A 26,292-nucleotide genomic window follows, 5' to 3' on the forward strand; every position below is an offset into this window, starting at 1 on the left:
GAGTAGCCGTATCCGTTCAGCATGAAGCGTTCAATTTCCATGCGTGAAGCCGTAGCCAGGCTGGGTCTGGGTGATGGATCTGTCCTTGTGCGAGGAGATCCGGCCTGAGTGGAAGGGCGAACCCTTGAGTTGCCATGGTGAGAATCTCTGAGAACCAGGGTCGCCGCGGCCACGCTGGAGCCACGAGGATAACCTGTGCGTTGGTCCTGCGTATCCTGACTAGGAGCTTCGTGAGCAGCGGAGTTGGCGGGAAGGCGTAGAGGAGGCCCGGAGGCCAGTGGCAGTTGAGGGCGTCCATTCCTTCGGCCCCTTCTGTCCGGAATCTTGAGAGGAACCTGGGAGTCTTGGCATTGGCGGGGGAGGCGAACAGGTCCAGTATGGGTTGGCCGAGTCTGTCCGTGATGATCTGGAAGGTCTGAGGGTGGAGACTCCACTCTCCCTGGTCGATGTCCATTCTGCTCAGCCAGTCGGCTTTTGAGTTTAGGGATCCTTGAAGGTGCTCGGCCTCCAGAGTTAGGAGGTTGGCCTCTGCCCACGTTAGAAGGGATCAAGCTTCGCTCATCAGGGACCTGGATCTGGTTCCCCCTTGACGGTTGACATGGGCCTTGGCTGTGGTGTTGTCCGTCCTGACCAGGACTGACCTCTGGTGGATCGTCTGACTGAAGGCGAGAAGAGAAAGCCGAATAGCCCGGAGTTCCAGCCAATTGATGCTGTGTGCCCGTTCTTCTGGACTCCATTTGCCCTGGGCTAGCTGCGTCCCGCATATCGCTCCCCAGCCCCGGAGGCTGGCGTCCGTGGTGACCTGGACACTCGGGGGTCTCCAAATTTTGCGGCCTCGGTGGACTGCCCTGGACATCCACCAGCGAAACGACTGCCTCACTTCGCTGGGGAGGTGTATCGTCTTGTGTCTCCTGAGGGTAATGGCCCGCTGATGAGGGAGAAGGAGCCATTGCAGGGGTCTGGAGTGAAATCTTGCCCAGGGAAGGCATTGGATGGCTGCGATCATGAGGCCCTGGAGGTGGGCCAAGAGCTGGAGGCTGGGGCGCGTGGTCTCCAAGGCCTTCGAGATGGCGCTCTGTATGGATTGGATGCGGTCTGGAGGTAAGCGTACAGTCCCCGCCTGTGTGTCTATTATGGCCCCTAGATGGTGAATCTGCTGGCCTGGGGTCAACGAGCTCTTTTCCAGATTCAGGAGGAAGCCATGATCCTGGAGGGACGTGAGGATGTGATTGATGTCCTGAGTGCCCTGGAGTCTGGAAGGTGACCGGATGAGAAGGTCGTCGAGGTAGGGGTAGACGTGCAACCGCTGGGTTCTCCAGAGGGCTACCAGTGTCACCATGATCTTGGTGAACACCCTGGGGGAAGAGGCTAGCCCAAAGGGGAGGGCTCTGTACTGGTAATGACGCTTGCCATATCTGAATCTGAGGAACCTCCTCGAGGACGGATGAATCAAAATATGAAGGTAAGCATCCTGTAGGTCCAGCGAGGAGAGGTAGTCCCCCGGCTGGAGACTGTCTAAGATGGACTTGAGGGTCTCCATTCTGAATTTTTTCTTTAGGACGAACCGGTTGACCCCTCTGAGGTTCAAGATGGCTCTCCAGGATCCGTTTTTCTTGGGAACAAGGAAAAATGTGGAATAGCATCCTAGTCCCCTCTCTTGTCTCGGAACAGGTTCGATGGCCTTGATGTGCAGTAGGCGCTCGATGGCCTCCAGTAGGAGGCGGTGTTTGTTGGGGTCGGCTGATCTGGGAGACGGTATAAACTTGTCGGGGGGCGTGCGGCGGAATGTTATCCTGTAGCCCTGACGGATGGTATCCAGGACCCATTTGTCTGAGGTGGATGTCTCCCAAAAGTGGCCAAATCCCTGCAGCCTGCCTCCTACTGGTGGAGCGCCATCATTGTGAGGCATTCTTGCGGGGTTGTTTGGACCCCGCTCCCTCCTTGGAGGGGAAGGAAGGTTTTGACTGTTTGTTAAACTTTGAGTCTCCCCACTGCGACCTGTTGGGCCTGGGCTCCCTGGGTCGAAAGGAATTGGAGGAAGAGGGGTAGGATGATTGGTTGGAGCGAAAGGAAGAACGGCTCCTAAACTGCCTCTTATCGTCCCTTTTCTTGGAAGTGGGAAGGGCTTTTTTCTTGTCCTTCCCCTCTACTAGAACTGGCTCTAGGGATTCTCCAAACAACTTGGAGCCAAGGAATGGGGTAAAGGCCAGGTTCTGCTTGGACCTGGAATCCACGTTCCAGTTCTTAAGCCAGAACTGTCTGCGGACTGCCACAGCTGCCGCCTGGGCTCGAGCGCACTGTTGGACGGTGTCAAGGGTGCCGTCGGCTGCGAAGGCTGCCGCTCTGGCAATTTTGTTAACGGTTTGCTTGACCCTGGTGTCTGGGTTGGGCAGAAGGTCCAGCAGCTGGCGGGACCATTGGAGGCTGGCCCGCATCACCATGGATACGGTGGTCGCGGCCCTGATGGCGATGGATAGGGCCTCATGGGCCTTTTTAAGTGCCCCTTCGGCCCTGCAGTCTTCGGGATTTCTGAGAGTGTCCTCCCCGTCTCTAGAGAAGACGGCTGATGAGACGAGCGCCGACACCGGGGCGTCCACGGACGGGACCCTGAGCCTGTCCATGACGGCTGGCTGCAGTACGTAGTACTTGCGGGTGATGCCGTGGTTGGCCCTGGCGGAGGCTGGCTTCGCCCACTCGTCTCTAATAATCTGCATGATGTTAAGCGGGCAGGGAATGTGTTGGACCGGAGAGACCGACACTGGGAATAAGTCCTCGCTCATCTTAGGGAGGTCTGAGTCGGGAGAGGGATCGGTTTGTTCCGTGGGTAGGGCGATGCCTAGGGTCTTAGTAGTCTTCTTAATAAGCGGCACATAGTCCTCCTGTTTAAACAGGCGCGAGGACAATTGCGGATCTGTCTTGGGCTCTCCTTCATCCTGGGAGAGTTCGCCCTCCTCTGCCTCCGAGGCTGAGGGGTTGGGAGAGTCCTCCGAGATTTCGTCCTCGGAGGACAGCATGGTGCGGGGGCGTTTGCGGCTGGAAGCCCTATCGTGGCGGGGGCGCTTGGTTGGTGGGAGGAAGGAGCGCTCAGAATCAGAGGAGGAGCATGAAGCCCCTTCGTCCTCTCCCTCTGAGCCATGGTTCCCTGTCTGGTTTAGAGGGGTCTGGCTGGGGGAGGGCTCACTGGCGTCCAATGCACCTGCTGGGGAGCTCCGTTTTCTGGACGCTTTGCGTCCCTGTCGCTCCCTGGCCTGGTCCGTGACCTGAGGCTCGATGGTGGCGGAGGGGATGTCCTCGACCACCGCCGTGTCGGCACCCCCCCACGCAGCTTCGCCCGGTCGCGCCGCCGCGTGTTCGCAGTGGCCGCTGACCCCTGACTGGCCAAGATGGCGGCGCCCATGGGCGGCCGCATGGCCAAGATGGCGGCGCCCATGAGCGGCCGCGTGGTGCCGCCGGGGCACTTCCGGGTCTTCCGGAAGTGGGCGGGGTGAGGGGCGATCAACATGGCGCCCGCCATGAGTCCCTGGCGCGAGGAGAGCACTGGCCTGGGGAAAGCCCGGTGCCATCCCCCACCCCACCGGAAAGGTCTGTGGGAGCATGGGCCCTGGCCACATCAGTAGTGGGCCCCCCCTGGGAACGCGGCGGTCCCCCAGGCTGGCATGCTGGCCTCGCGGAAGCGCGAGCCTGAGCCTTGGTTACCTCCCTGGGGCGCCCCGGTGGTGGAGGGAGCTTCCTGCTCTAGGAAGGCCCTGAACCACCTCAGGATTTGCGGCGGCGGGGAAGGGCTACTCACGTCCTCGCCGGTGTTGGAAAGTAAGGGCTCTCCCTCTTCTGACCACTCCTGGGTCGCCTGGGGGTCCCTTGAGCCGACAGTGGAAGGGAGGGCTTCCTCCGGCCACTGCGGTCGCGCTTCCACCTCCAGGGGTGGTAATGGAGATGCCACTCGGCGAGCAGCCGGCAAAGCCGGGGCTGGCCCGGGCAGGGTGGAAGCGAGCTCCCCTGTGGCTCTGGTCTCCCCGTCAGAAGCCATGTCTCCCGCGGGGGGGGGGGGGGGGGGAGAGGGAGGAAGCAGAGAAGCAAAGCCGGGGGGCAGAAGAAAGGGGGGGCTTTTTTTTTTTTAGTAGAGTAGAGATAGGAAGGGGGGGAGGCTAGGGAAAAAGAGAGAAAAGGGGGGGAGCCAGGCAGGTCTGGGGAGCGGTGAGCTGAGAAAATCTGGAGCTGGATGAGAGAAACGTCTACCAGGTGCGAGGCAGGAAGAAGACTGGGGTTCCTGGGTAGCTCCGCCCACAAGGGCGAGGGGGCCAGGGCCCGGTCATTTCTTTTGTTCTTGTTTCCTACCTGCCTACCAGGAGCCAGTGGGCGGAGCCACCCGAAGTCAGGATGCTCGGCTCCTTCTCTGCTGCTAAATAATATTCACTTGCTTGGGACTGGATCCAGAGAAAGAATATCCACCCACAAAAAAGAATGATAAGGTTTTCTTACCAGTTTTGGTACAGCAGTTCCAAGTACTAAGAGCCAAGTTGTTTTTGAGAATCTGTTTGAGTCTATGACACTGGAAAAGTGCTATGAAGAAGACAGCAACCAAACTTGTAAGTATATATGAACTGCTCTGTATAGATATTCTCCTTTTGGATGCCAATCAGGTAACTACTGTTGTATATATGAAAGTACAGAAAAAGCACTATGGCAGCCTCTTTCAAATTGGTGCCCTCCAGATGTGTTCGGTTTACCTTTCCATCCTATCCAGCCAACATAGTCAGGCTAGCTAAGGATAGTGGGAGTTTATTCCAACATATCGGGAGGGCACCAGTATGAGAAAGAGGAATTCTTATATTTAAGAAACCAGAATTAATAAGATAATACATATTCTGGGCCTTGGGGACTTGTACACTTTGCTTTAAAAAACTGAAGTAAAAATTGAGGAATGAGCTATTGTAAAAAAAATTTTATGAGTATGATTTGAATGATTTTTTATCGCTTTCAGTTGGAATCATTAATCACTTAGGCGCGTTACAGACTGCCCAAAATGGGCGGTCTCACACCGCTGCTGGTTGCTCCGTGAGGGAGCCGCAGCAGCCAAACCACGCGGCTCCCTTGTGGAGCAAAAAGAAGCCCCAAAATGGTGCTTCTTCCTGTGCCCCAGAAGAGGCGCCGCAAGGTGTGCACTCGTGGCGCCACTTCCAGTGCGCGACATCCGGACGCTGTGCGTCCGTGACGTCAAAATGGCAGCTCCCATCTGTATGCGGTGCCGCCATTTTGTCGTAGTCGTTATGCGCGAGGGGCAAGGCGCATCAGGAAGCGCCGCCCCTCACGCGTAACAACGGCGCCCCATAGGGCCCGTCCGGAACGCGCCCAGGTTTCTACTTTTGTTACAGAAAAACTGAAACCAGTGCAGATGCCTCTCCTTCCAAGTTCAGCACAACTAGCAACTATTACATTTTTAAAAGTCTACTGAATCTGAAAGGAACATCAGTCATGAGGCCCAAAGCACTCAAAATTACTTCAACTGGACCTCCCATTCTTGTATAGCCACAAGATCAAATCAGAATACAGAAATGAGATACATTTTACTGACATCAACACAGAAGGCCATAGTACCCAAGACAGCTGAGAGGAGAGACCAATAGCATTAGGTTAGTTCCTTCCCACCTACTGAGTAGATTGTCCAAAATCCACTAATAATTCCCCCTATAACAGTCATCAATGACTCCACATGTGTAGTGATATCACACTTCTTTCTTGCAATTAAATTAAGAAATCTAACTTTCAACAAAACTAATTCTTGGACATTGTTTAGGTACCAGCATAAAATAGGGTGAGGGAGTGTACTTTATTCTTAAGAAAAATGGAACTTTGTGTTAACTACCCAACACATCTGCAGTCACTCTACCTTTTTCACATCTACAGAAAAGATGCATTATCTTCTTCAATTCCATATGAATGTTTAGAAACTTAGTCATCAAGCAAACCATGTACATTTTATCAGAATCATATTGTAAGCCGCCTCGATCCTGATGGAGAGGCAGGGTAAAAATAAAGATTAGTATTATCATTATTATTATTATTATTATTATTAACTCAGATGTAAGCCTTACTAAGCTCAACAGGACTTCTTCCCAAGTCAGTGTACGAAGGATTGTGACACCTGTACATTAGTTTGCTTTGCTGAAGTTGCAAATGCATACTGCAAATATATCTGTATATTTTCCAAATGAAAATTAACAGTCATTCCTTTCTTTCCTGCTTCACTGGTTCAAGTTACCATCTCTCCTCACTGAAACGATTGGAGAAGCAGTAATTGTTGCCACCGCCCAGCCTGTCACTACTAAATAAAGGTGAAGTTAGTAACAGATACCTGCAGTGCTTTCATTAATATTATTAGAGGGTGAGCTTTAAGCCGTCTGTGAATTAACATTATAAGGAGAGTGGTCTTAAACATAGCTGTGAACAGGACCGTAGTCTCTAGGCTTCTGACATGAAAAGAGGCTTACAAGACAGATGGAGCAACATTAAATCACTTGAGGAGGTTGGTAAGAGAAAGTACACATGCTAGACAGTATTAAAATGTGTTTTCTTTTTAATGGCAGCATTGATGAGCAATATTCAAGAGCCTGAAGTAAAATCAAATCTTGTGTCTTCAGCTGTAGTGTCTTCCACCAAGGACAAACAAGAATGCTTAATGGATTTGACCCAAAAGTACTAGAGCAACCCTGACCTTGAATACACTCCACAGTAGGAATCATTCCCATGTAGGATTGAAGATGTTCCTCGCACACACCACCAAACCAAAAAAAATGGGGGGGAGGGAGAAGCAGAAAGTTTTTTCATTGATCACCCAGTCGAAAACCCTGCCCCCAGTTGTGTCTTCCTTCACCCTGGCGATTGTCTGCGGGTCTGCGCATGCTGGCAGGTGGTACACCAAATCCCGACACTCCTCCTCTCCTATTAGGCAGCCAGTGGTACCTGGGGGATGGAAACATACAAAAGAACCATTCACACATATGCCTGTGCACGATCATCTGACTTATATAGCTATTAAATTTTAATGGTTAAGAGGCAACCAACCAGGAAACGAAGCTGAAGACATAACAAATTCAGTATTCACTAGACTTTCATGCATTCTAATCACATACTTTCCAAAACAACCAACATTTTTATTCAGAGAAGCATTTTTTAAAGCTCAATATATTCTTCTGCCAATTTAGATTCTATCAAGAGTTTAAGCAAATTGCAGAGATGTTACACTTTCTTGCTTTAGTGAAAACTCACTGCATTTTGATAAATTAACCAGTGTTAAACTATTAACTTCTCCATCAATGGTAAATATTTTGGCAAGCATTGCAAAAACACACATCTGACAAATGCTAAAGCAACTACAGTTGCCCGGAGTTTTCTTTAAATAGTAAATCAGATTTCATCCTTTGGTTCAGAACAGATAGAACTAACACATTATTTGAGAACAGGCACATGAACTTGTGCTTCTCTGCTCTCTCCTTGTATTCCTTTTGTTGAGTTGTGGCTGTATATGCATGTCTTTTCTTGCTCTCTCTCTCCATCTGTTCATTCTCTCACTCTGACCATGTACCCATTTTCTTTTTTCTCCCTGCATTTGCTGCTGTTTTCAGTGTCCTGGCCTATTAACGCCTATTATATCTCTTCTGTGTTCTTTCTCTTCTCGCATTTGACCTCATGGAAGGTCACAATAGGACAATATGCAGAGCTTTGGACCTACCAAGATCCACTAGCCAGCAAGACCACCAGTAGTACCTGCCAAAATGTCCATGCTCTGATAGATCTGCTGCTTAGACAGGCCACAGAGAAAGAAAGTAGAGTTCTAACAGACAGTCAGCCAGCAACACCTCTGCGATAAATGCAGAGGCAGTAACTCCTATCACCTCATTTCAGCATTACATCCCGTTTCTCTGGAAAAGAAGTTCAGGATGCACAGCTGTAGACAGTGGCCACCTAGCTGCACACATATCCTCTGTTTTCTCTACAAGATTTCATTTAGGCTTGACCGCATATTATTTGCTAGTAGTTATTACTACTACTACTACTACTACTACTACTACGTCGTACCAAGTTATCTGTTAGCCCCATACAGACAGGCCAAAATAAAGCTGCTTCGGGTCACTTTGGAGGTATGCTGTTTAAATGATGCATGCGTCCTAAGAGTCTGGAAGCTGCGCTACAGCTGTGCTCCAGTCCTTAGGACTTGAGTGTGGCTTTGGTGTGGCTTCTGGACTCTTAGGACACATGCATCATTTAAACAGCATACCTCCAAAGTGACCTGAAGCAGCTTTATTTTGGCCTGTCTGTATGGGGCCTGTTGTTAGGATGGGGTGAGGGCAAAAAAGAAAACTGATAGATGGAAGCTGTAAGAAGGGACACAAGGAGGATGGAAATGGAGCAAATATAATAAAAGTGACATGTAAGTCAGCAATGGAAAGGAGGAGATGATTAAATATACTGTGTTTGTGAATAAGCACACTTAGGTTCTGACTTTACAGCAAGTTATTTTTGTCCTCAAATGTGCTGTTTTCAGTTTTATCTGACAATTCTATTATCACTTTGTCCTTTCTCATTTTCACAATGTCTTCTAATGTTTCAGTTCAAAACATCTTCCTTTTTTTGTTTCCAGTGACAGAGAGACACATTCTGCTCAAATGTAGCAATTAATTCAAGCATGTTTCCACTACCTGGAAACTCTTGCTGTGTCACCTAAAATCTCTCATGACTGCCACTGCAAATTATTTTTCAACTGACTAAATGAGGTAATCATCAATATTTCCAAGTGAGAAGGCCTGAATATTTTTTTAAGTGAGAAAGTTAACTTACAGGAATTGAGGTGTTGATAGTAAATTTCTTCCTCCCAAGTCCATTGGATATTTAAACATTAAGAAGAAGTACAGATGACCAACCAGGTTGCCAATTAATTCATTGATGATACTGCAGGGGACAAAAAAACCAACATTTTAACAGCACCGACTATTAAGAAGCAAAACCATTTCTGCTGCCCATCTTTACGTACGCATAGGAATCTATGCATTTTCAGAAGACCTTCCTGTGAAGCATTCTATCTTGACCAAAGAAGAAAATATATCCTGGCATATTTATAACATTGGTAGGGAAAAAGATCCTAACCCTTGGGTTTCACATGAAGCTGAGATCTGTGTGCCATAAAACTACATTTAAGTACCAAGAAGGAGCAAGTGCCAGCATCAAAGTCCTCAGGAAATGTTTCCCGATTGTTTTAAAGAGCTTTTGGAGTTCTGCTGCCAAATTTCAAAAATGGGAATGTCCCTCAGATATTAGTCAATAGTTCCTAATTCTCACCACTTTACACTCAGGAGGCAGAGAAAATTGTAGGGGGGCTAAGCATATACCTTTTTTATTAGCTGATTCACAATTTTTGTTTGTTTGTTTAAATCATTGATATGCTGCTTTTCTCCCAGAGTGGGACCCAAAGCAGCTTCCAGAAATAGCAAAGCCACACATGTTAAAACTAGGGGAAACTGAGGAATGAGCAGGTAAGACAATTTTAGAAGTTTATTTCATTCCTATGCCTTGAAAGGAAGACATACTAGTGTATGTTTGTTCCAGAAAAATCTCACAGAAACCAGGGGTTATAACAACTTGAACAGCAGTGACCCTCCTATCATAGGTTTTCTGTGGAACCTTTTCACCCTCTAGGTTACTCACAGAAGAACTCACAGGGGCAATCTGAAAGTTGAGGCAATGTATGAGGCAGGCAAATGGAAGGGAAAATATGCTTCTTTGTGCTATCATAATTCATCCCTTCCTCACATATCCAAATGTTATTAATGCATTTCAGGATATGTGTAAGTTACAATGTACTGCAATGTTATGTGTACAGACACAGGTATATTCCTTAAGGCTATTTGGAAATACTTACGAGCCTCCAATGATGTAGTTGAATCCCAGAATAACCCACGGTAAGTAGCATGCCTATGAATATAACGGTATATACATGAATGTGTTAGGAATAAAAAAAAAGGATGAAAGAAGTTCACAATCTGATCTTCATCTGCTTTAGAATGCTCCAAATGTAATCACTTAAGTGATGAAACATTATGTAACACACTTGCAAGACTTTTAAATATACAGTCAGAAAAATTCATGGCACAGAGGTTTCTTCAAAGCTTTAAAGGGATTCAGAAGAAAAAAGACTCTTAAAGAGTCTGCTTACTAAAAAAACTCTGCTTACTAAAACTTAGGCCTTACCTTAAACCGTGTCCCAAACCAAAATGACACCATCATATCTCTATTCAGCTGGGCCCAAACATAAAGCACAGACATGATCAGTGGGATCATCAGCAACTGCAGAAGAATGAAGAAACAGAAAGGTTGACAATGACTACAGAAAACCTAGGAGAATCTGGCAATAAAAAGGGATGCAAATTTTCACTTCTGTCTCTAGAACTAGTGGACAGCTTTCAGTGAGTGCAAGGTTGGGTAACATTTGTTCATCCACTTGATTTTGTGGCTCTAGAGACCCCTAAAGCCCCACCAGTACCAACAAAAAGGTTTTTTCTCCTAACAAAGAAGAATTACATTCCTGGAAGCCCTGGGTCAATCATCTGAAGCATCCAGTCCTGCATCTTGTTTTGCTTGAAAAATAAGTTTTTATGAAACTAGAAACAATCTGCTAGCTGTGAAGTCGAAGGCTTTCATGGCCGGCATCCATGGTTTTTTGTGGGTTTTTCGGGCTATGTGGCCATGTTCTAAAAGATTTTCTTCCTGACGTTTCGCCAGCATCTGTGGCTGGCATCTTCACACCGGAAAGAAGAAACCCTTAAAGTGAAGAAAATTTGGCTACCAGTCCTGAGGAATAGCAAAATAAGGACTCAGCAAATGCAAAGGGGAAACCACTCAGAGTCAGGGGCTTTCCCAGCAGATAATGATCACCAATTAACAGACATTAATCCTCTTTTGCATTAGCCTCCCAGCCTGAAGCCTGCCATCAGCACAGAACAATACACATGCAAATCACTCCTGTATCCCCAGGCTCACACAGTATATATAGACCCACTTTTTCCAAGCAAGTATTCTCTGAAGATGCCAGCCACAGATGGTGGCGAAACGTCAGGAAGGAAATCTTCTATAACATGGCCACATAGCCCGAAAAACCCACCAAAAACTTATCTGCTAGCTTTTTTCAGTTTTGTTTTCAGCATGTGGTGCAGCCCAGGGTGGGTCCCAGTGAAGGAATATTGTCTCCAGACCTGCCTACCTCAGCTTAGTACATCAATGCATAAAGAGACACTCCTTTCTTACTCTCATTTGTTCAAGAAATGCTACTGATTTCTCCAAATGAACACCTAGGGATGCATGCTTACAATTGCAGCTTGCAGAATTACAGCAGTCTGCTGAATGTATGGTATGAAAAACAAGGAGTCTATTTTGGCCTGATGCTGGCACTGGTTGAACTGAAGTTCACAGTAGAAATGGACCATGCAGTTTTAAGCTTCCTTATTCAGAACTATCATTTTGGTGCTCGCTAAGTAGATCCTCTGCCAGACAGAAGTGTCGATTTACTTTCAACACCATCTTTAAAAAGAAGTGAATGTGACATGTAGACGTGATTCTGTGAAAGGATGTGGTGGTTTTTCTCCACAAAGGTGTCAACATAAGGCCTTTTAATTAAAAGACTAAGCTATACAACACATTTCTGCTTGTCATGCCTTGGACTAAAGAGGCTCACATAAAGTTTTAGTGAAAAAAATGAACAGATGTTCTTCGTGCTCTCTTTTCTTCTTGTTAGGTGCCTTCAGCTTATGGCACTCCATAAGGGTTTCATAGCAAGAGTTATTCAAACTACAGTAGGTTTGTCATTGCTCTTCTCTAACGGTGAGAGTGTGCGATATGCCCAAAGATACCCAGTGGATTTCTATGGCTTGTGTGTGTGTGTGTATGTGTGTAGGTCCTCAATTCACCTGTGAGGCAGGGAATCAAACCTTGATTACCGTGTCCTAGTACAACACTGAAACCAGCACACCATGATGAGACTGTGCTCTGCTACAATGAAATCAACTTTTCTACATTTAAGAAAAATGGTTATGATGAAAGACTTACAAAAAAGATACATAAGGGCTTGAGGTGGAAGAGAAGCAGGCCTCTTAAGGAGTGGAATGAGGATAAGCCAAGTGCAGCTGGCAGATTCAGGAGACTGGAGATAAACCCACTCCACTGACCCAGCACTCAAAGACACTCTATCCCTCAGCATAGTGACAGGAAAAAAGCTCATCTCCAACCCATTGCAGATTTGGGGGTGAGGGTATGTTCTCTAGCTCTGTGGAGATTCAGACAGGGAAAAGAGGGCATGGCCTGGGACAGATTTCAGGGGCTAAGAGAAGCTTGGTGATATGAGTATGTTGAATTCTCATAGCTCGTAGAAGGCAGGAGGCCAGATGTACCTCATCCCTATGGGTACAACACACTGGTCCCTGTTGATACTCTTATAAAAGACCCAGGAAAGATGTTTCCTGCAGGTGTCTCAATATGGTAGCTAATGAGGAGGGCATATGTCTATCTGTCTCTGGATGCCAGCCACTGCAGAAGAAAGCAGGGGGAAAGAAACATTAGGTAAAAGTCCTACAGGTCATGAAATTCAAGTACAGCTTTGAGGATGAGGAATAAAAGGGGACAGCAGGAAGGCCTCTTGCTGCTGGTTTGAGTCTCTAAGGATGTCCCACAGATACACGCTGCTATGTGTAGCAACAATTTCAGGGCAGAGATCTAAAATCTGCCTTAAAAGAAATACTCCTGTGGCAAAGTTAATCTTCTAGTGACCAATAACCAGACAAGATAATGGTAAACAAGTTTTGTTCTTAAAGAAACAAGCCTCTGGCTTGTGGACTTCCACTTGTATATAGACCAGGAGTTTTTGCTTCTGTTTCCAACTTACTGCAGTTTACCATTATATTCACCCCATAGGTTGTGAATAAAATTAACTATATAGTTTACTCCAAACAGGCCAACTTTGTAAGCCAATGTATGATATTCACTTGAAAACTATAGTTAAATCTAACCATAGTGTGCTGTGTAGAACATAATACTATATTATGATTCATTTAAAAGAGAGGCAAAACATGGAACAAAAGAAAAAAGGGAGAGGCCAAGTGCCCACCAGTTTAAGACAACAATAATCTATACTTTTGTTATGGCTGCAGGTAAGCCACATTCTTAGGGCCGTTTCTCACACTACTTTGTACATGGTTGCATTAGAATTTCTGAGCCAGAGCTTGGAAAAGTTACCTATGGAGACTACAAACCTCCAAATTTCCCAGCCAATGTGATCACTGAAGGATTTGGGATGGTGTTGTTCAAAGACCAACTTTCCCAAGCTCTGTTTCCTACAAAGTAAAGTAGAAATGCAAACAAGAGAACCCTCACAAACCTGATTGTTTTCAGAAAAGAATTTACACTTACCTGCATATTCATTGCCAAAGCAGTAATCTTTCATTGTTTTAAGGAAACCAACAATCAGCAATGCTGTAAAGCAGATTTAACATTTAAGATCTGTTGAGCTGGGAAGAACCTGAAACAGCTTTGACACAACCTGCTGTCTTGAATTCTGTGTTACATCTCTTTTTAACTCAGATCAATATCTACCTCCATTACAATGCAGAAAGGAAGATTTTGAAAGCCAAAGACAATGCAGTTCTCACGTCAGGATGCTCAGTAAGATGAGTTAAACAAATATCAGGAAATCAACATTAAAAATTATGAACACAAACAAGAATGTCTCTTTGCAAAATGAAAAGCTTCAGCACCTCTACCTTTCTCTCTTACGGCTGGGATGATGAATAAACCAAAACCAGAGTTCAGCTCCACTTCAGCAGATTCCTCTTGTTATTAAAATACACTATAGCCAGTTGCTAAACAAAGTTCAAACTGTTCATTAGTGCGCTAAACAAACCATGAAAATAGGTTTTCTTTAAACCCAAATTCCTGCTTTACACATAACGACAGGGCAATAATCTGTACTAGTATAGGACAATTCTTCTTGACACCCATACTAAAAAAAGAGGGGAAAGTCCATAAACCCAACTACAGATTCATTCTGTTTGCGCACATAGTACTAAATTATGGTCCTCCCCAGCCCCACAGGTATGATATAGCAAAAATGCCCTTCATACCCCCTAAAGGACATTTGGGGTCAAAAATATTGACCCTGAGGGCCCCTGAGAGTCACAAACATGGCCTTGGGGGTTGCACAGGTTGCCGTTTTTTCTCACTTGTAATCTTTACAGCTACCCTCTCCCAAGCTCATCAAGCAAGAAAGGCTACTGTTGCTACATCGAGTGGGAAAAGAATGGGAGAAGCTGGCAACAGCTTCCTAAAGTGACTCAATGGATTAATGACTGAACCAAGGTTTGAACAGGACACTTTGTGTCTCACAGGCAAAAACTGATCCAGCTCTGTGGCTGCCTTCCCCCTGCTCAAACAGGTTTAAGATGTTGGTGGCAAATATAGGATACAACTATGCAGATCCAGTTGAAGAGAAGCATAAACATATAGTCTGCAGGCCTTCCATCAAAAGCACCTGTGAACAAAGAAAGGGATTTCCATGAAATGAAACTTAGGCAATTGTTTTGCTCTCATTCCCCAAGAGCCACTGGTTGACTCTTCAGGGCTATGATTATATTGCAGGATACAACAACAACATCTGTTCAGAAGAAAGAAAAAACTCCTGCAGAAAAAAATACCAAAACTTTATTCAAGCAAGTGCTTGAAAAGTGTCTTTCTAACAGACCCTTGAATATAGTGTCCCATTCTCTCCCTTTATTTCAGAAGGAAGGCGCTTTTGATGCGATGGGGTTCTTTTCCACAAGCACAATGGAAACACAACTTTCCAAAGTGTTCAGTCCTATAATGTCTATTTAGAAGTGACTGAGTTCAATTGGCTTTACTCCTGGGAGGGAGTGAAAGGACAGGCCCAATGCCATCGGGCCTGAACAGGAAGAGCCCTCCCCTCGCTCCTTCCAACTGTCATCTTCTGGCCTGGGAGGGAGCGAAAAGACAGGCCCAACGCCATCAGGCCCGGCCTCGATTAAGAAAAAGAGCCCTCCCTCCAGCCCATCTGCCTTGGTCCAGGCCTCAGAGGGAGAGAAGAATGCTGGACCTGATCCCCTCCCCCCCTCACCATTCCCTTCTCCTTTTGTGTCCTGTCTTTTTAGATTGGAAGCCTGAGGGCAGGAAACCTTCTATCATCCCCTCTGTTGTAAGCTGCCCAGATTCCCAGTGATTGGGCGGCATATAAATAAATCCTATTATTATTATTATTATTATTATTATTATTATTATTATTCCCAAGCAGGAGGTCCAGACTACAACATTAGCAGTTCCCCCTTCCCACAAAGCCTTTTTGTGCAGCTCCTTGTAGGCCTTTTAACCTACACCCAGCTCTTTTTGCTGTCTTGTGGGCCTTCTGGCTAAAAGACTATATACAATACTTCCAAGTTAATAAATAACAATAACCCAAATTCCTGACTTGTCCTGGTTTATTGTGAGCAAGCAAGCTGCTTGTGCATATAGTGTATTGGTTTCTGCCTCCGCTCTGCACAAGAGGACAGAGCAATCCAAACTTCTGAAATTAGCTTGAGAACAGGTATCCTGTTCTCTAAGGTCAGGCAAGAATTCATAAGCCATCAACCAACACTGGCACCATTTCACCATGAAACCAGCAAAATTAGTGGCACAAAATATATACAGAGACTTCTAAAAGTAAGCAGAAAGGAACTTGTATCCCATAAGGCAATTTAAACAGAATGTACAGAGAACTACATGGTTAACAATAAGTTACCTGTTTCCAGCCGGGATGAATACTGATACAAAAAATATAAGTTGACCAAGTAAAGAAATCCTGTTCCTGGTCCAACAGGAAAATAGAACGTCGCAGTTATTGGCCTCCAGATCTAGTAAAAAAAGAATGGCATTGAGTTCAAATTAGTAAATCTCTCTAAGGCGAAATGGTACCAAAGTTTAATTTATTTATATCAGATAATACCAGGCAAGACACTATCACAATACAGTACACTAAAAGAAGGCAATGTCTGCACTGAGCAACTGTGCATTCCCAAATTTGGAAGAGTGTTTCTGGTTAATGGGGAATCTTTAAGTTTTGTTTAAAAGATAAGTTTCTGGACCCAAGTATATAAGAACATCAGAGCAGTGATAGTTCAGAATCCAGAGGGACTCAAGTAGGGTATCTAGTAGTCAGGAGAAGTACCCACTAGGCTAGTTCAGACATTATGATAAAGGCACGGTGTATCGTAATGGGAATGAGAGACCTGGGCTGTTATGTTTCTGACATCATCTCCCTCTCTCTGGCTTTACTTCGTGAACGAAGATTCAGGAAGGAGCCATCCGTGCTTTCTACAAGCACGTTGATGACGTTGGATGTACCCTTCGAGCCTGTGCAATGGATTTTTCTGGTGGAGCACAGCGTGCACAGAACTGGCCTCATCATCTCCAATGCAGCCATAAAGAGATCTGAAGATTTCACTTCTATGTCTTAATCCATTGCAGTTTATCATGTTCTCGACAAAACTATGGTTAACTATGATTTGCTTGAAATAATACAATGATAAAGTGTGGGCTGTGAAGCTGGTTTGTTTTAAACAAACCATAGAGTAAACAAAAACTGAAGGAAAGTCTTTTAAACTACTCCTTATTTTGAATAAAATTAAATTCTTTCCAATCCATATTTAGTCTATACCCAATTGGGCTAAGTAAGTTTGCAGTTGCCAGCTGCTTTCAGCCTAGCCATGGTGAAAAGCAAACAGGCTACTTGTATAATTAACACACTTTCCTTTGAGGATTCAATTTTCCTCATGCTACAGAAATTACAAACAACAGCGTATTGCCATGAGTTGCACCAACAGCCTGCCTCACTCATGAACTTTAGTATATGTCCACCTGTTTCATGGATGTTCCCGTCTATCACATTTCAAGGCTATCCCTATTTGGTGAACAAACAGCAGCAGCCACAGAAATAGCAAGGGCCCAGTCATTTTCTATGTGTTGACACATCATCCATATAAGCCTGCCCAACACAAAAGAGGGACAACTTCCACACGCGTTTCACTCATGTATAGTTTTCCATATCAGACTGGATTCAGCTCCAGATTTCAGACACTTTCTGTGCCACTTTAAAATGTTTCATTTCTTCTGGTTTTCAGCTTTGTATGCTGTTCCTCCCAACACAACATGTAGAACAGATGGAAGTACAGTATATTACTCTGACGCCCATGAAATGTTACATTTTTGCATCTCACAAAACAATTTTTCTGTGAAAAAGGTAAGAGCTCTGGGGCAGCATGCTTTTTATTCCAAACTGGGGGGGAAAACTTTGTTATCAAAGTAGCTGTTTGGCACATTTAGCATGGCAACTCAGGTCTCTCACTAAAAGAGAAGTAAAAATTAATTTTAAAGCGAAGTCGCAGGCTTTCATGGCCGGCTTCCATAGGTTTTCATGGGGTTTTTGGGACATGTGGCCACGTTCTGGAAGAACCTGTTCCTGACGTTTTGCCGGCATCTTCAAAGAATGAATTCATTTTAAATTTCAATTAACTTAAAACATTCATTTGCAGCCTTCTCCTCCATGTGTAAAGCATGAAGGCGGTTGCCATGTATTCTCTCTCAACAAGAGAAAAACACACTGCAGAAATAATCCAGTCTGAGTCCGCTTTAACTGCCCTGGCTCAACGCTGGGGACTTCTGGGGACAGCAGTTTGTTGAGGCATTTAGCCTTCTTTGTCAGAGAGAGAGAGAGAGCGCTCTGGTCTGGTCCCTTAGCACTGAGCCAGGCAGCTGAAGCGGTCTCAAAGTGGGTTATTTCCGCAGTGTGTTTTGGGGCTGTGAGGCCATGCTGACCCTTCAAAGCCGTCAGAGCAGCCAAAGAAAGAAGAAGAAGTACCTATATTCGCCTATAGATCAATATTGGCATTGGGCGATATAGTAAGGAATGAGTAAAAGAAATGGTAAAGTTTTTAAATCGCATTGTGTTTAAATGGAGAGAAATTATAAGAGGTGTGTGTGTATATATATATATATATCTATGGAAAGAAGTATGACTATCATGAAGTAACGAGGAGAACCACATATTGTCAGGATATTATTAAATTATTAAACTCTGGGTAAGAAACGGGGAATAAAAACAAGGAACATGCAGCGGGAAGGGAAGGGAAGGAAGTGGCTTTACGTTGTATACAATTTTAGAAGGGAAGTCATGTTGAGATGTATGTCCAGAATAATAATAATAATAATAATATAATGAACTGTTTCGTATTTTGGGGGCTTCTGTATGTTTTTTAACGGTGTAATAAAAATGAGGAGCTGCCCAACTGCGAATCCCCAGCTGCCACACTAGGAAAGCTCGAAAGACTGCATTACCCAAAAGGCAGCGCGCGGCGTTGGCGTGCGGTTCTACAGGCCAGTGCGCGCAATGCATGCCGGGAGCGGTAGTCCGCCCTGCCTACCTGGAAGCGGTTGAGGAAGGCGTCGGGCCACAGGAAGAGGGAGATGGGGCTGACGAGGCCTAGCTTGCCGAACAGGGGCACCGCGATGGAGCCCGCGAACCAGTAGCGGGTGATCAGCGGGATGCTCCGGAACCATTCCCCGAGCTCCGACATCTCGCCTACGCGACCGGGGCGTCCGGCCGAGGCCTAGAAGCCGAGCCTTCCGCTTCTCTCCTGCCGCCGGACCTCGCGCTTTACTCCTTCCTCCGACGTGGCCGTACCCGATTCGGCCGATTGCGGCCACTTCCGGTTTCCACCTTGCCGTTACCGAGCAACCCACAGAGACCGGAAGTGGGACGGAAGTGACGCCGAGCGTGGCCCGTTCTTTAAAGGGACCGAGCCGCTTGAGGCAGATTAGGATCAGTCCTTGCGCATGCGCAGATGTCTTTTGTGCCAACATATATATTGTGGTGGTTTTGTTTATTTGTTTTATTTTTATTTTGTTTACATGTTTATGCCTCCCTTTCTCCCAGAAAGAGACCCAAGGGGAGGCTCTCAAATAAGAACTCTTTCAAAGAAGAAATGTAAAAAATGTATAAAATATTAATAACTACAATAATTATTTTTATTTATAAAAGGGTCGAAATGCATCGGCCACGTAAACAATTCACATAAGCAAACGCATAAAATGCGCAAACAAATACCCAACACGTACAAACTAAAATTCCACCCCTTATCCCTTAATTAAAAACAATCGTCAAATTACAATTTAAATTAATCAAACGTATAAAATAAATAAAATTAAAATAAGCAAGTTAAAAATGTTAAAATTTAATAATATTTAACATTTAAATTTAAATTTGTATAATGACATAAATACACAACACACGCAGCATGTAAAGGTTTCTGAATAAAACCCAATAAATGAAAAAAATGAGGTAAAATGAAGCAATGACTTGAATTTTATTATTGTTTTCACTCCAGTCTTCTAACTGAAGAAGTGTTTTGTTCCTTTTTCAACAAATAAATAAATTAAATAACTGTTTTAAATGGTTTTTTAAAAAAAGCTTCCTTTTGTAATCATTGTTCTGTTTCTAATAGAACTGTTTTAATGTTCCTCCTTCTCTGCTCCAAAACACACCGCAGAAATAATCTAGTTTATGACACCTTTAATTGCCCTGGCCTAGTGCTAGGGAATCCTGGGAATTGTAGTTTATTGGGGCACCAGAGATCTCTGCCAGAGAAGGCTAAATGTCTCATGAAACTACAGTTCCCAGAATTCCCTAGCACTGATCCAGAGCAATTAAAGCAGTCTCAAACTGGATTATTTCTGCAGTGTGTTTTGGACCCTCTGTAATATATTTGAGAACGTGGGAAATGCACTCGTCCCTCCACTTTTGCGGCTTTGACTTTGGCGGCTTTGGGTATTATCCACGGATTTTATTAATAGGTGTTCTCTAGGAATATCTAGGTCCTCCAGCACAATTCTATGGTCAATATCTGGCAGATGTTGACCACAGAGTTGCACTGGAGGACCTAGAGAAATCATCATGAGAAGACTCATTGGAGAAGGCAATCATGCTAGGAAAGGTAGAAGGTAACAGAAAGAGAGGAAGAGCCCATGCCAGATGGATGGGTTCATTCAGGAAGGTCACAGGCACTGACCTTGCAGGACCTAACAGAGGAGCAGAAGAAGGGGAAATTATCTCATTGCCTCTATTCCAAAATCTGGAGGAGGAAAATGCAAATACTTCTGCTCCCAAGCATTTCGGATAATAAATAAGGGAAATTCAACCTGCGTTAGAAAGGAGGATTTCCCCTCTCTTGGATCAAAGACTGATCAGAACAGGGACTGCAGTCAAGGCATCAGAATAAGTCTAGGAATGGGAAGGGCAGATCCTCAAGAGTAGAGAGAGAGAGATTAAGGCCCGAAACACACTGCACCAGCAATCATCCAGTTTGATACCGCTTTAACTGCCCAGGATCAGTGCTAGGGAATCCTGGGAATTGTAGTTTATTGTGGCACCAGAGGGAAGGCTCAATGCCCCACAGTTCCCAGGATTCCCTAACACTGAGGCAGGGCAGTTAAAGCGGCCTCAAAGTGGATTATTTCTGCAGTGCGTTGTCTTGCTCAACCTTGATGGACCTGTTTGATGGTTTGCTCCAAAGTGAAACACAGAAGGAAGGCCATCTGTGGCTGGACTGTTCCACTCTGAGAAACGGGGGAGCCTCCTCCCTTGAGATCCCATTATCCCAGGCAAAGCAGAGGAGGGTGTTTCATTCCCCCTCCATTCCGCCGCCATTTTGGTGCCTTCCAAAGGAGGAGGAGGCGGAGGCTGGGAAGCGTCGGTTGAAGAAGAAGAGGCTCTTCTTTTTGAAGCCATTGGATTAAGCAAAGGCGGCTCAGAGTCAGGATGATGCAGAGCCTGGACCTGGGCAGCCGGGAGGAGGGCAAGCTCTGGCACCGAAAGCCCTCCCCGACAACGCTCCAGGGGTAAAACAGCCAGGTCTCTATAAGCGTTGGCTGCCTTCCTTGCCTTGGGAGGCTGGGCAGCAGCAGCAGCCAGCAGCCTACTTTGTATTGGGGTGCCTTGCAAAACCCTGAGAGGTTGCTTCTTGGGGAGGGATGATAACTCCCAGAATCCCCCGCCATGGCTAAGAAGTTGCTTTTGGGGGGATGATAACTCCCAGAATCCCCCGCCATGGCTAAGAAGTTGCTTTTGGGGGGATTATAACTCCCAGAACCCCCCGCCATGGCTAAGAAGTTGCTTTTGGGGGGATTATAACTCCCAGAATCCCCCACCATGGCTAAGAAGTTGCTTTTGGGGGGGATTATAACTCCCAGAATCCCCCGCCATGGCTAAGAAGTTGCTTTTGGGGCGATGACAAGTCCTAGAATCCTCCAGTGTCGCTGAGAAATTGCTTTTTGCAGGGATGATATTTCCCAGAATCCCCCCACCAGGGTTGAGGAGTTGTTTTTTTGGAGGGATGACAAGTCCCAGTATCCTAGAATCCTCCACTATGACTGAGAAGTTGCCTTTAGTGGTTTGACAACTCCCAGTATCCCATAGGCCTTGCTAGAGGATTCTGGGAGTTGTCATCCCCCCCAAAAAGCAACTTCTCAGACCCCTGGTACAATACTTAAGGTTGCACCTGCACTGCACAAATAATCCAATTTGACACTACTTTAAACTGCCATGCTTCTCTCCTACAGGATAATGGGATTTGTGGTTTTGTGAGGCACCACCTCATAGGCAGAAAAGGCTGAAGACCTTCTAAAACTGCAAATCCCAGGATTCCATAGGATGGAGATGCAGCACTTAACAGTGAAGAATAGATGCACCCCTTGGTTCAAATCCCAGTTCAGCCATATGAAGCTCTTAAGGCAGATAGATCATCTTGAAAAGTCCCCTGTCAAAGTCTAAACCGCCTTCCAGGGTCATCATGAGGATAAAATAGCTCCAAAACACACTGCAGAAACAATCCAGTTTGAGACAGCTTTAACTCTCCTGGCTCAGTGCTAGGGAGCTGTGGGAAATGTAGTTTATTGTGGCACCGGAGCTCTCTGACAGAGAAGGCATATCTCACAAAACTCAATTTCCCAGAATTCCCTAGCATTGGGCCAGGACAGTTAAAGGGGTCTCAAACTAGATTATTTCTGCTGTTTGTTTTGGATCGAAGTTTCCTACTTTGTAGGCATTAGGCAGTTTTGTTGAATGTAGTCCTGTCAACGGCATATAAATACTGTAGTCATGGTACCTGAATGAAGCCTCTGTGTACCGTCAAGGCAATAGTATGTATAGCATTTTTGCAGACTTCTCAGCTAAGGAGACTTATTGTGTGTGTGTGTTGTTTGCCTTCAAGTCTTATGGCGACCCTAAGGCAAATCTATCGCAAGGTTTTCCTGGCAAGTTTCTTCAGAGGAAGTTTGCCATGGCCTTCCCCTGAGGCTGAGAGAGTGTGACTTGCCCAAAGGGTTTCATGGCTGAGTGAGGACTCGAACCCTGTTGTCCAGAGTTATAGTCCGACGTTCAAACCACTACACCACACTGGCTCTCTTGTTTTTACATATGTGCTGGCATAGTTAAGCCCATGAGCAGGCCATTTTTCCAGGCTGTGGTGTGGAATATGTGACTGTCCATAAGTTATTGGACTACATTTCCCATCAGTCTTACCCAATGGGCAGGAATTAGCAAGAAAACCACATTTCCCTTGCCATTCATAGATATGGGAACCCATCAATGTAATAAGCAGTCTAAGGACTTCTTAATAGTTCCACAATTTCATATGGAGGTTGAATATGTCCTAGGTTCTCGATTTCCTATATACATGAAATTTTGCAGGCAGCCTGATTCTGTGAAGAGCTGGAACCAGCTGTCTATTCATTTCTGTGGTCTAAGGTAGATATAACTGCATAATAGTATTCTGCTTACTTCTTCCCCCCCCCCCCCCCACAGAGTCATCATCAATATTATCCACAGCACCACAGGCTACCATTCCAAAACAATACGTTTTCTGAATGTGGCTTTCGACAGTTCGGGAGACTCCCTCCTTGCTGGAGACCATCAAGGGAATATTTATGTTTTTGAACTGCTGGGCAACAGGTAGGAAATTTTATCTCGTTCATCTTTTAGCTAACTCTTGCTTTGGAAGATTGAACCTGTATATGCCTGTTTTAAACAGCAAGTGAAAGGCTAAACTCTCCCTCATAACTTAGAGAGCTCTTGTAGCACCTTTGAGACTAAGGCCCGTTACAGACGGGCTTAAAAGTACGCGCGCAGCGCGTACTAGGGTTAAGACGGTGCGGTGCTTCTGCACTGCCCTAACCCTAGTGCGCGCTGCACGCGCACAAACTGGCAGCAGCCATTCCACACGGCTGCTGCTGTCGATACGTCACGGCCACGCCGCCTCCAAACGAGGCGGCGCGGTTGTGACGTATTGGGGTCGCGGCTGGGCGCCTAGGGCGCCCTTTCCACGACCCCGGAAGGAGCTCCATTTTGGAGCTCCTTCCTGGTTTGGTCCGTTGGGCGCAGCCTTTAGACAGCTGCGCCCAGCGGACCAAAGGAGAAAGGGGCCAAACAGCCCCTTTCTCCTTCTCCCCGCCGCCGCGGGGTGTCCTTGGGGCTTGAAGCGGGGAAGGGGCCTTTTGCCGCTTCCCCGCAGCCCGGAAAGCGGCGGATCGGGGCCTCAGTGGCTGCCGCTCTGGCTGCTGAGGCCCCGATCAGGCGGGGAAAAGTGCGCCTACAGGCCGCCCCTAAGGGGCGGTCTGTAACAGGCCAAATTCTTCAGATGCATCTGAAGAATTAGATTGAAGTCTGAAAACTCATGCTGCCAATTTCTTTCTTTCACTTAGTTTCAGAGGTGCTACAAGATCTCTGTACATGCTGATTCTATAGACTAACACTGCTATATCTTTGAACTCTCCCTCATAAGTTCCTGTTCAATTTTTTGCATATGCACAACACTGTCTAGAGATTTAATATATCTTGAATGTCTCAGGTGTTTTGGACTTCATCTCCCAGGATTCCTGCCTGTTGGCCAAATTAACTGGAGCTTCTGGGAGCTGAAGTCCAAAACACATGGAGGATGAAAGTGTGAGAATCACTGGTCTAAACAAAATTCATGGTGATCATACCTAGGCCTCATCTACATTTGCCAAAATACTCCAAGTATTCTGGCCTCAAATTTCCCCTTTACTTTCTGCAGATTTTCAGCAAACAATGGGTAGATAATTTCGTACACAATCCTTGTGAGCTGACTACTGCTATGAGTGCGAATTGCTCTGAGCTCAGAACAATGTTTCCAGCCACTTTATGAATTCCAACCATGTTCCTGCCATGTTATCAAAACACACTGCAGAAGTAAACCACTTTGATACCGCTTTAACTGTCCAAGTTCAATGCTAGGGAATTCTGAGAACAGTAGTTTTGTGAGACATTTAGCGTTCTCTGATAGAGAGCTCTGATGCCACAATAAACTACAATTCCCAGGACTCCTTGCCATTGAGACAGGGCAGTTAAAGCAGTCTCACACTGGATTATTTCTGCAATGTGTTTTGGACCAATGATGGACACCTTGCTCTAACCTGACTTGTGCCCACAAAGTGACCTGGCAGAGACACTTGCGGGGACCATGTGGGAAAGGAGCCAACCATCATCACTGCAGTTAGCTCTTGGTTTTCTGACAAACCCAGAGCAAAAGGTAAATGCAGGACAAGTGATGGAAACCCCAAATTGGGTTTGGACACTGTCAAAACAAACAGACCAGAGCTGATTCAGGGTTTGAGGTCTGTGTAATGTAAAAAGTGCACATTGAGCCTTCAGGGAATTTGGGGATCATAGGTAATGTAGGCAAGCCCTTAGACTAGAGAGTCTTATCTTATTGAGAATCACTCTGCCATGATTTTATTGTGCTTTACAGAAATAATTCTCATTTGTACATATAGGTTCAAGCTGGTTCAACGAACAGCACAAGCTTGTACTGCTTTGGCATTTAACCTCCGAAGGAAGACAGAATTCCTTGTGGCTTTGGCCGATTATTCCATTAAATGCTTTGATACAGGTAATAAACACTTTTTTGAAACTGCTGCTGCAGTCCTTCATTTCACTGATTCACTTTGCTGTAAAACAGAACTTGGGAATGTTTGACTCTAGCATTGAACTACAACTCCCACAATCTTCTATCAGTGGATTTACTGGCTTAAGCTTCTGGGAGTTGAAGTTTAAAACATTTGAAAGGCCAGAAGTTTCTCACTCTTGGTATAAAACATCCTACACTTGCTAGGCAGACAAGCATTTTTTTCATTCTGATGATAAAACTAGACCTTCTGGATATTCTTTGTGTCAATGTAGATTCCAGAGAACTTGTTAGTTGGATGAGAGGACATGATTCTTCAGTGTCTTCAATCTCAGTTCATGGTTCTGGTAGATATGCCATCACATCATCTGCAGATACAGCCCAGCTGTGGGATCTTGACACATTTCAGCGAAAAAGAAAGTTGAATATCCGTCAGTCTGTGGGTATCCAGAAGGTGAGTTCTAAGAAACTACTGTTTTAACACCCAGGCTCACAATATATATATATATAGAGAGAGAGACAGAGAGAGAGAGAGAGAGAGTAAATGTTGCTGGCTGACCACTTATGATTTTATTATGGGGGCAGAGTGTGTGTGAAAAAAAATAAGGCATGGAAGCAAAAAAATGGCTTTTTCCCAACATATATATTTTTTTCCAGTAAGCAGACATCAGGAGGGACTTGAAAAATGTTGTTGGGGAATACACTTTGCCTACCCATGCTTCATTACAAGAATGAAGAACATGTGGTCATGCAGACATTGTTGGACTACAACTCCCATCACCTGTAGCTTTGCTTGTGTTGATCAATGCTGATGGGAGGCATTATCCAAGAACCATTTCTCACTGCTGCTTTACTATTTACGTTAGTAGTCTTCATCCTTTCTAACCTCTGTCCCACCTTTAGCCTGAACTTATACTTGGGGACTCACTTCTTCAGTTCCTTGCCATATATTTGTATGGTGGTAGAGATGTGGCATTTTTCTGCAGGCTACTAGTGTTCCTCATCCATCAGCTGAGGACCTGTGACCTAAATCGGGGACCTTGCTCTCTGCAGAGGCTGCTTCAGTTATATTCTTTACTCAGGCCTGTTACAGACAGCCAAAATAAAGCTGCTTCGAGTCACAGTGGAGGTATGGTGTTTCAATTATGCATGCGTCCTAAGAGTCCAGAAGCCACACCAAAGCCACGCTCTGGTCCCTAGGGCTGGAGCGTGGCTTTGGTGCGACTTCTGGACT

General features: G+C 45.6%; 2 protein-coding genes across 5 annotated transcripts in view; one reads left to right on the plus strand and one right to left on the minus strand.

The window, feature by feature from the left end:
• Window positions 1-6,556: 6,556 nt before the first annotated feature.
• DERL1 (derlin 1) lies at window positions 6,557-18,785 on the minus strand. Its single transcript, XM_042465182.1, has 8 exons — window positions 18,504-18,785; window positions 15,827-15,938; window positions 14,502-14,566; window positions 13,450-13,476; window positions 10,243-10,338; window positions 9,914-9,966; window positions 8,836-8,946; window positions 6,557-6,960 (listed from the first exon to the last, which is right to left on the minus strand). The coding sequence occupies exons 1-8, from the start codon at window positions 18,654-18,656 to the stop codon at window positions 6,822-6,824; spliced, it is 756 nt and encodes a 251-aa protein (XP_042321116.1). The 5' UTR covers window positions 18,657-18,785; the 3' UTR covers window positions 6,557-6,821.
• A 2,020-nt stretch (window positions 18,786-20,805) lies between these two features.
• The window catches only part of TBC1D31 (TBC1 domain family member 31), a 36,037-nt gene continuing 30,550 nt past the window's right edge, over window positions 20,806-26,292 (plus strand). For all 4 annotated transcript variants that reach the window (XM_042465479.1, XM_042465477.1, XM_042465478.1 and 1 more), the window contains exons 1-4: window positions 20,806-20,976; window positions 22,940-23,086; window positions 24,928-25,043; window positions 25,334-25,512. In XM_042465479.1, the coding sequence (XP_042321413.1) occupies window positions 20,897-20,976; window positions 22,940-23,086; window positions 24,928-25,043; window positions 25,334-25,512 (522 nt within the window). In that variant the 5' untranslated portion in view covers window positions 20,806-20,896. The remainder of the gene's footprint in view (window positions 20,977-22,939; window positions 23,087-24,927; window positions 25,044-25,333; window positions 25,513-26,292) is intronic.

This window comes from Sceloporus undulatus, chromosome 4 (assembly GCF_019175285.1).
Source record: "Sceloporus undulatus isolate JIND9_A2432 ecotype Alabama chromosome 4, SceUnd_v1.1, whole genome shotgun sequence".
NCBI classification, from domain to species: Eukaryota; Metazoa; Chordata; class Lepidosauria; order Squamata; family Phrynosomatidae; genus Sceloporus; species Sceloporus undulatus.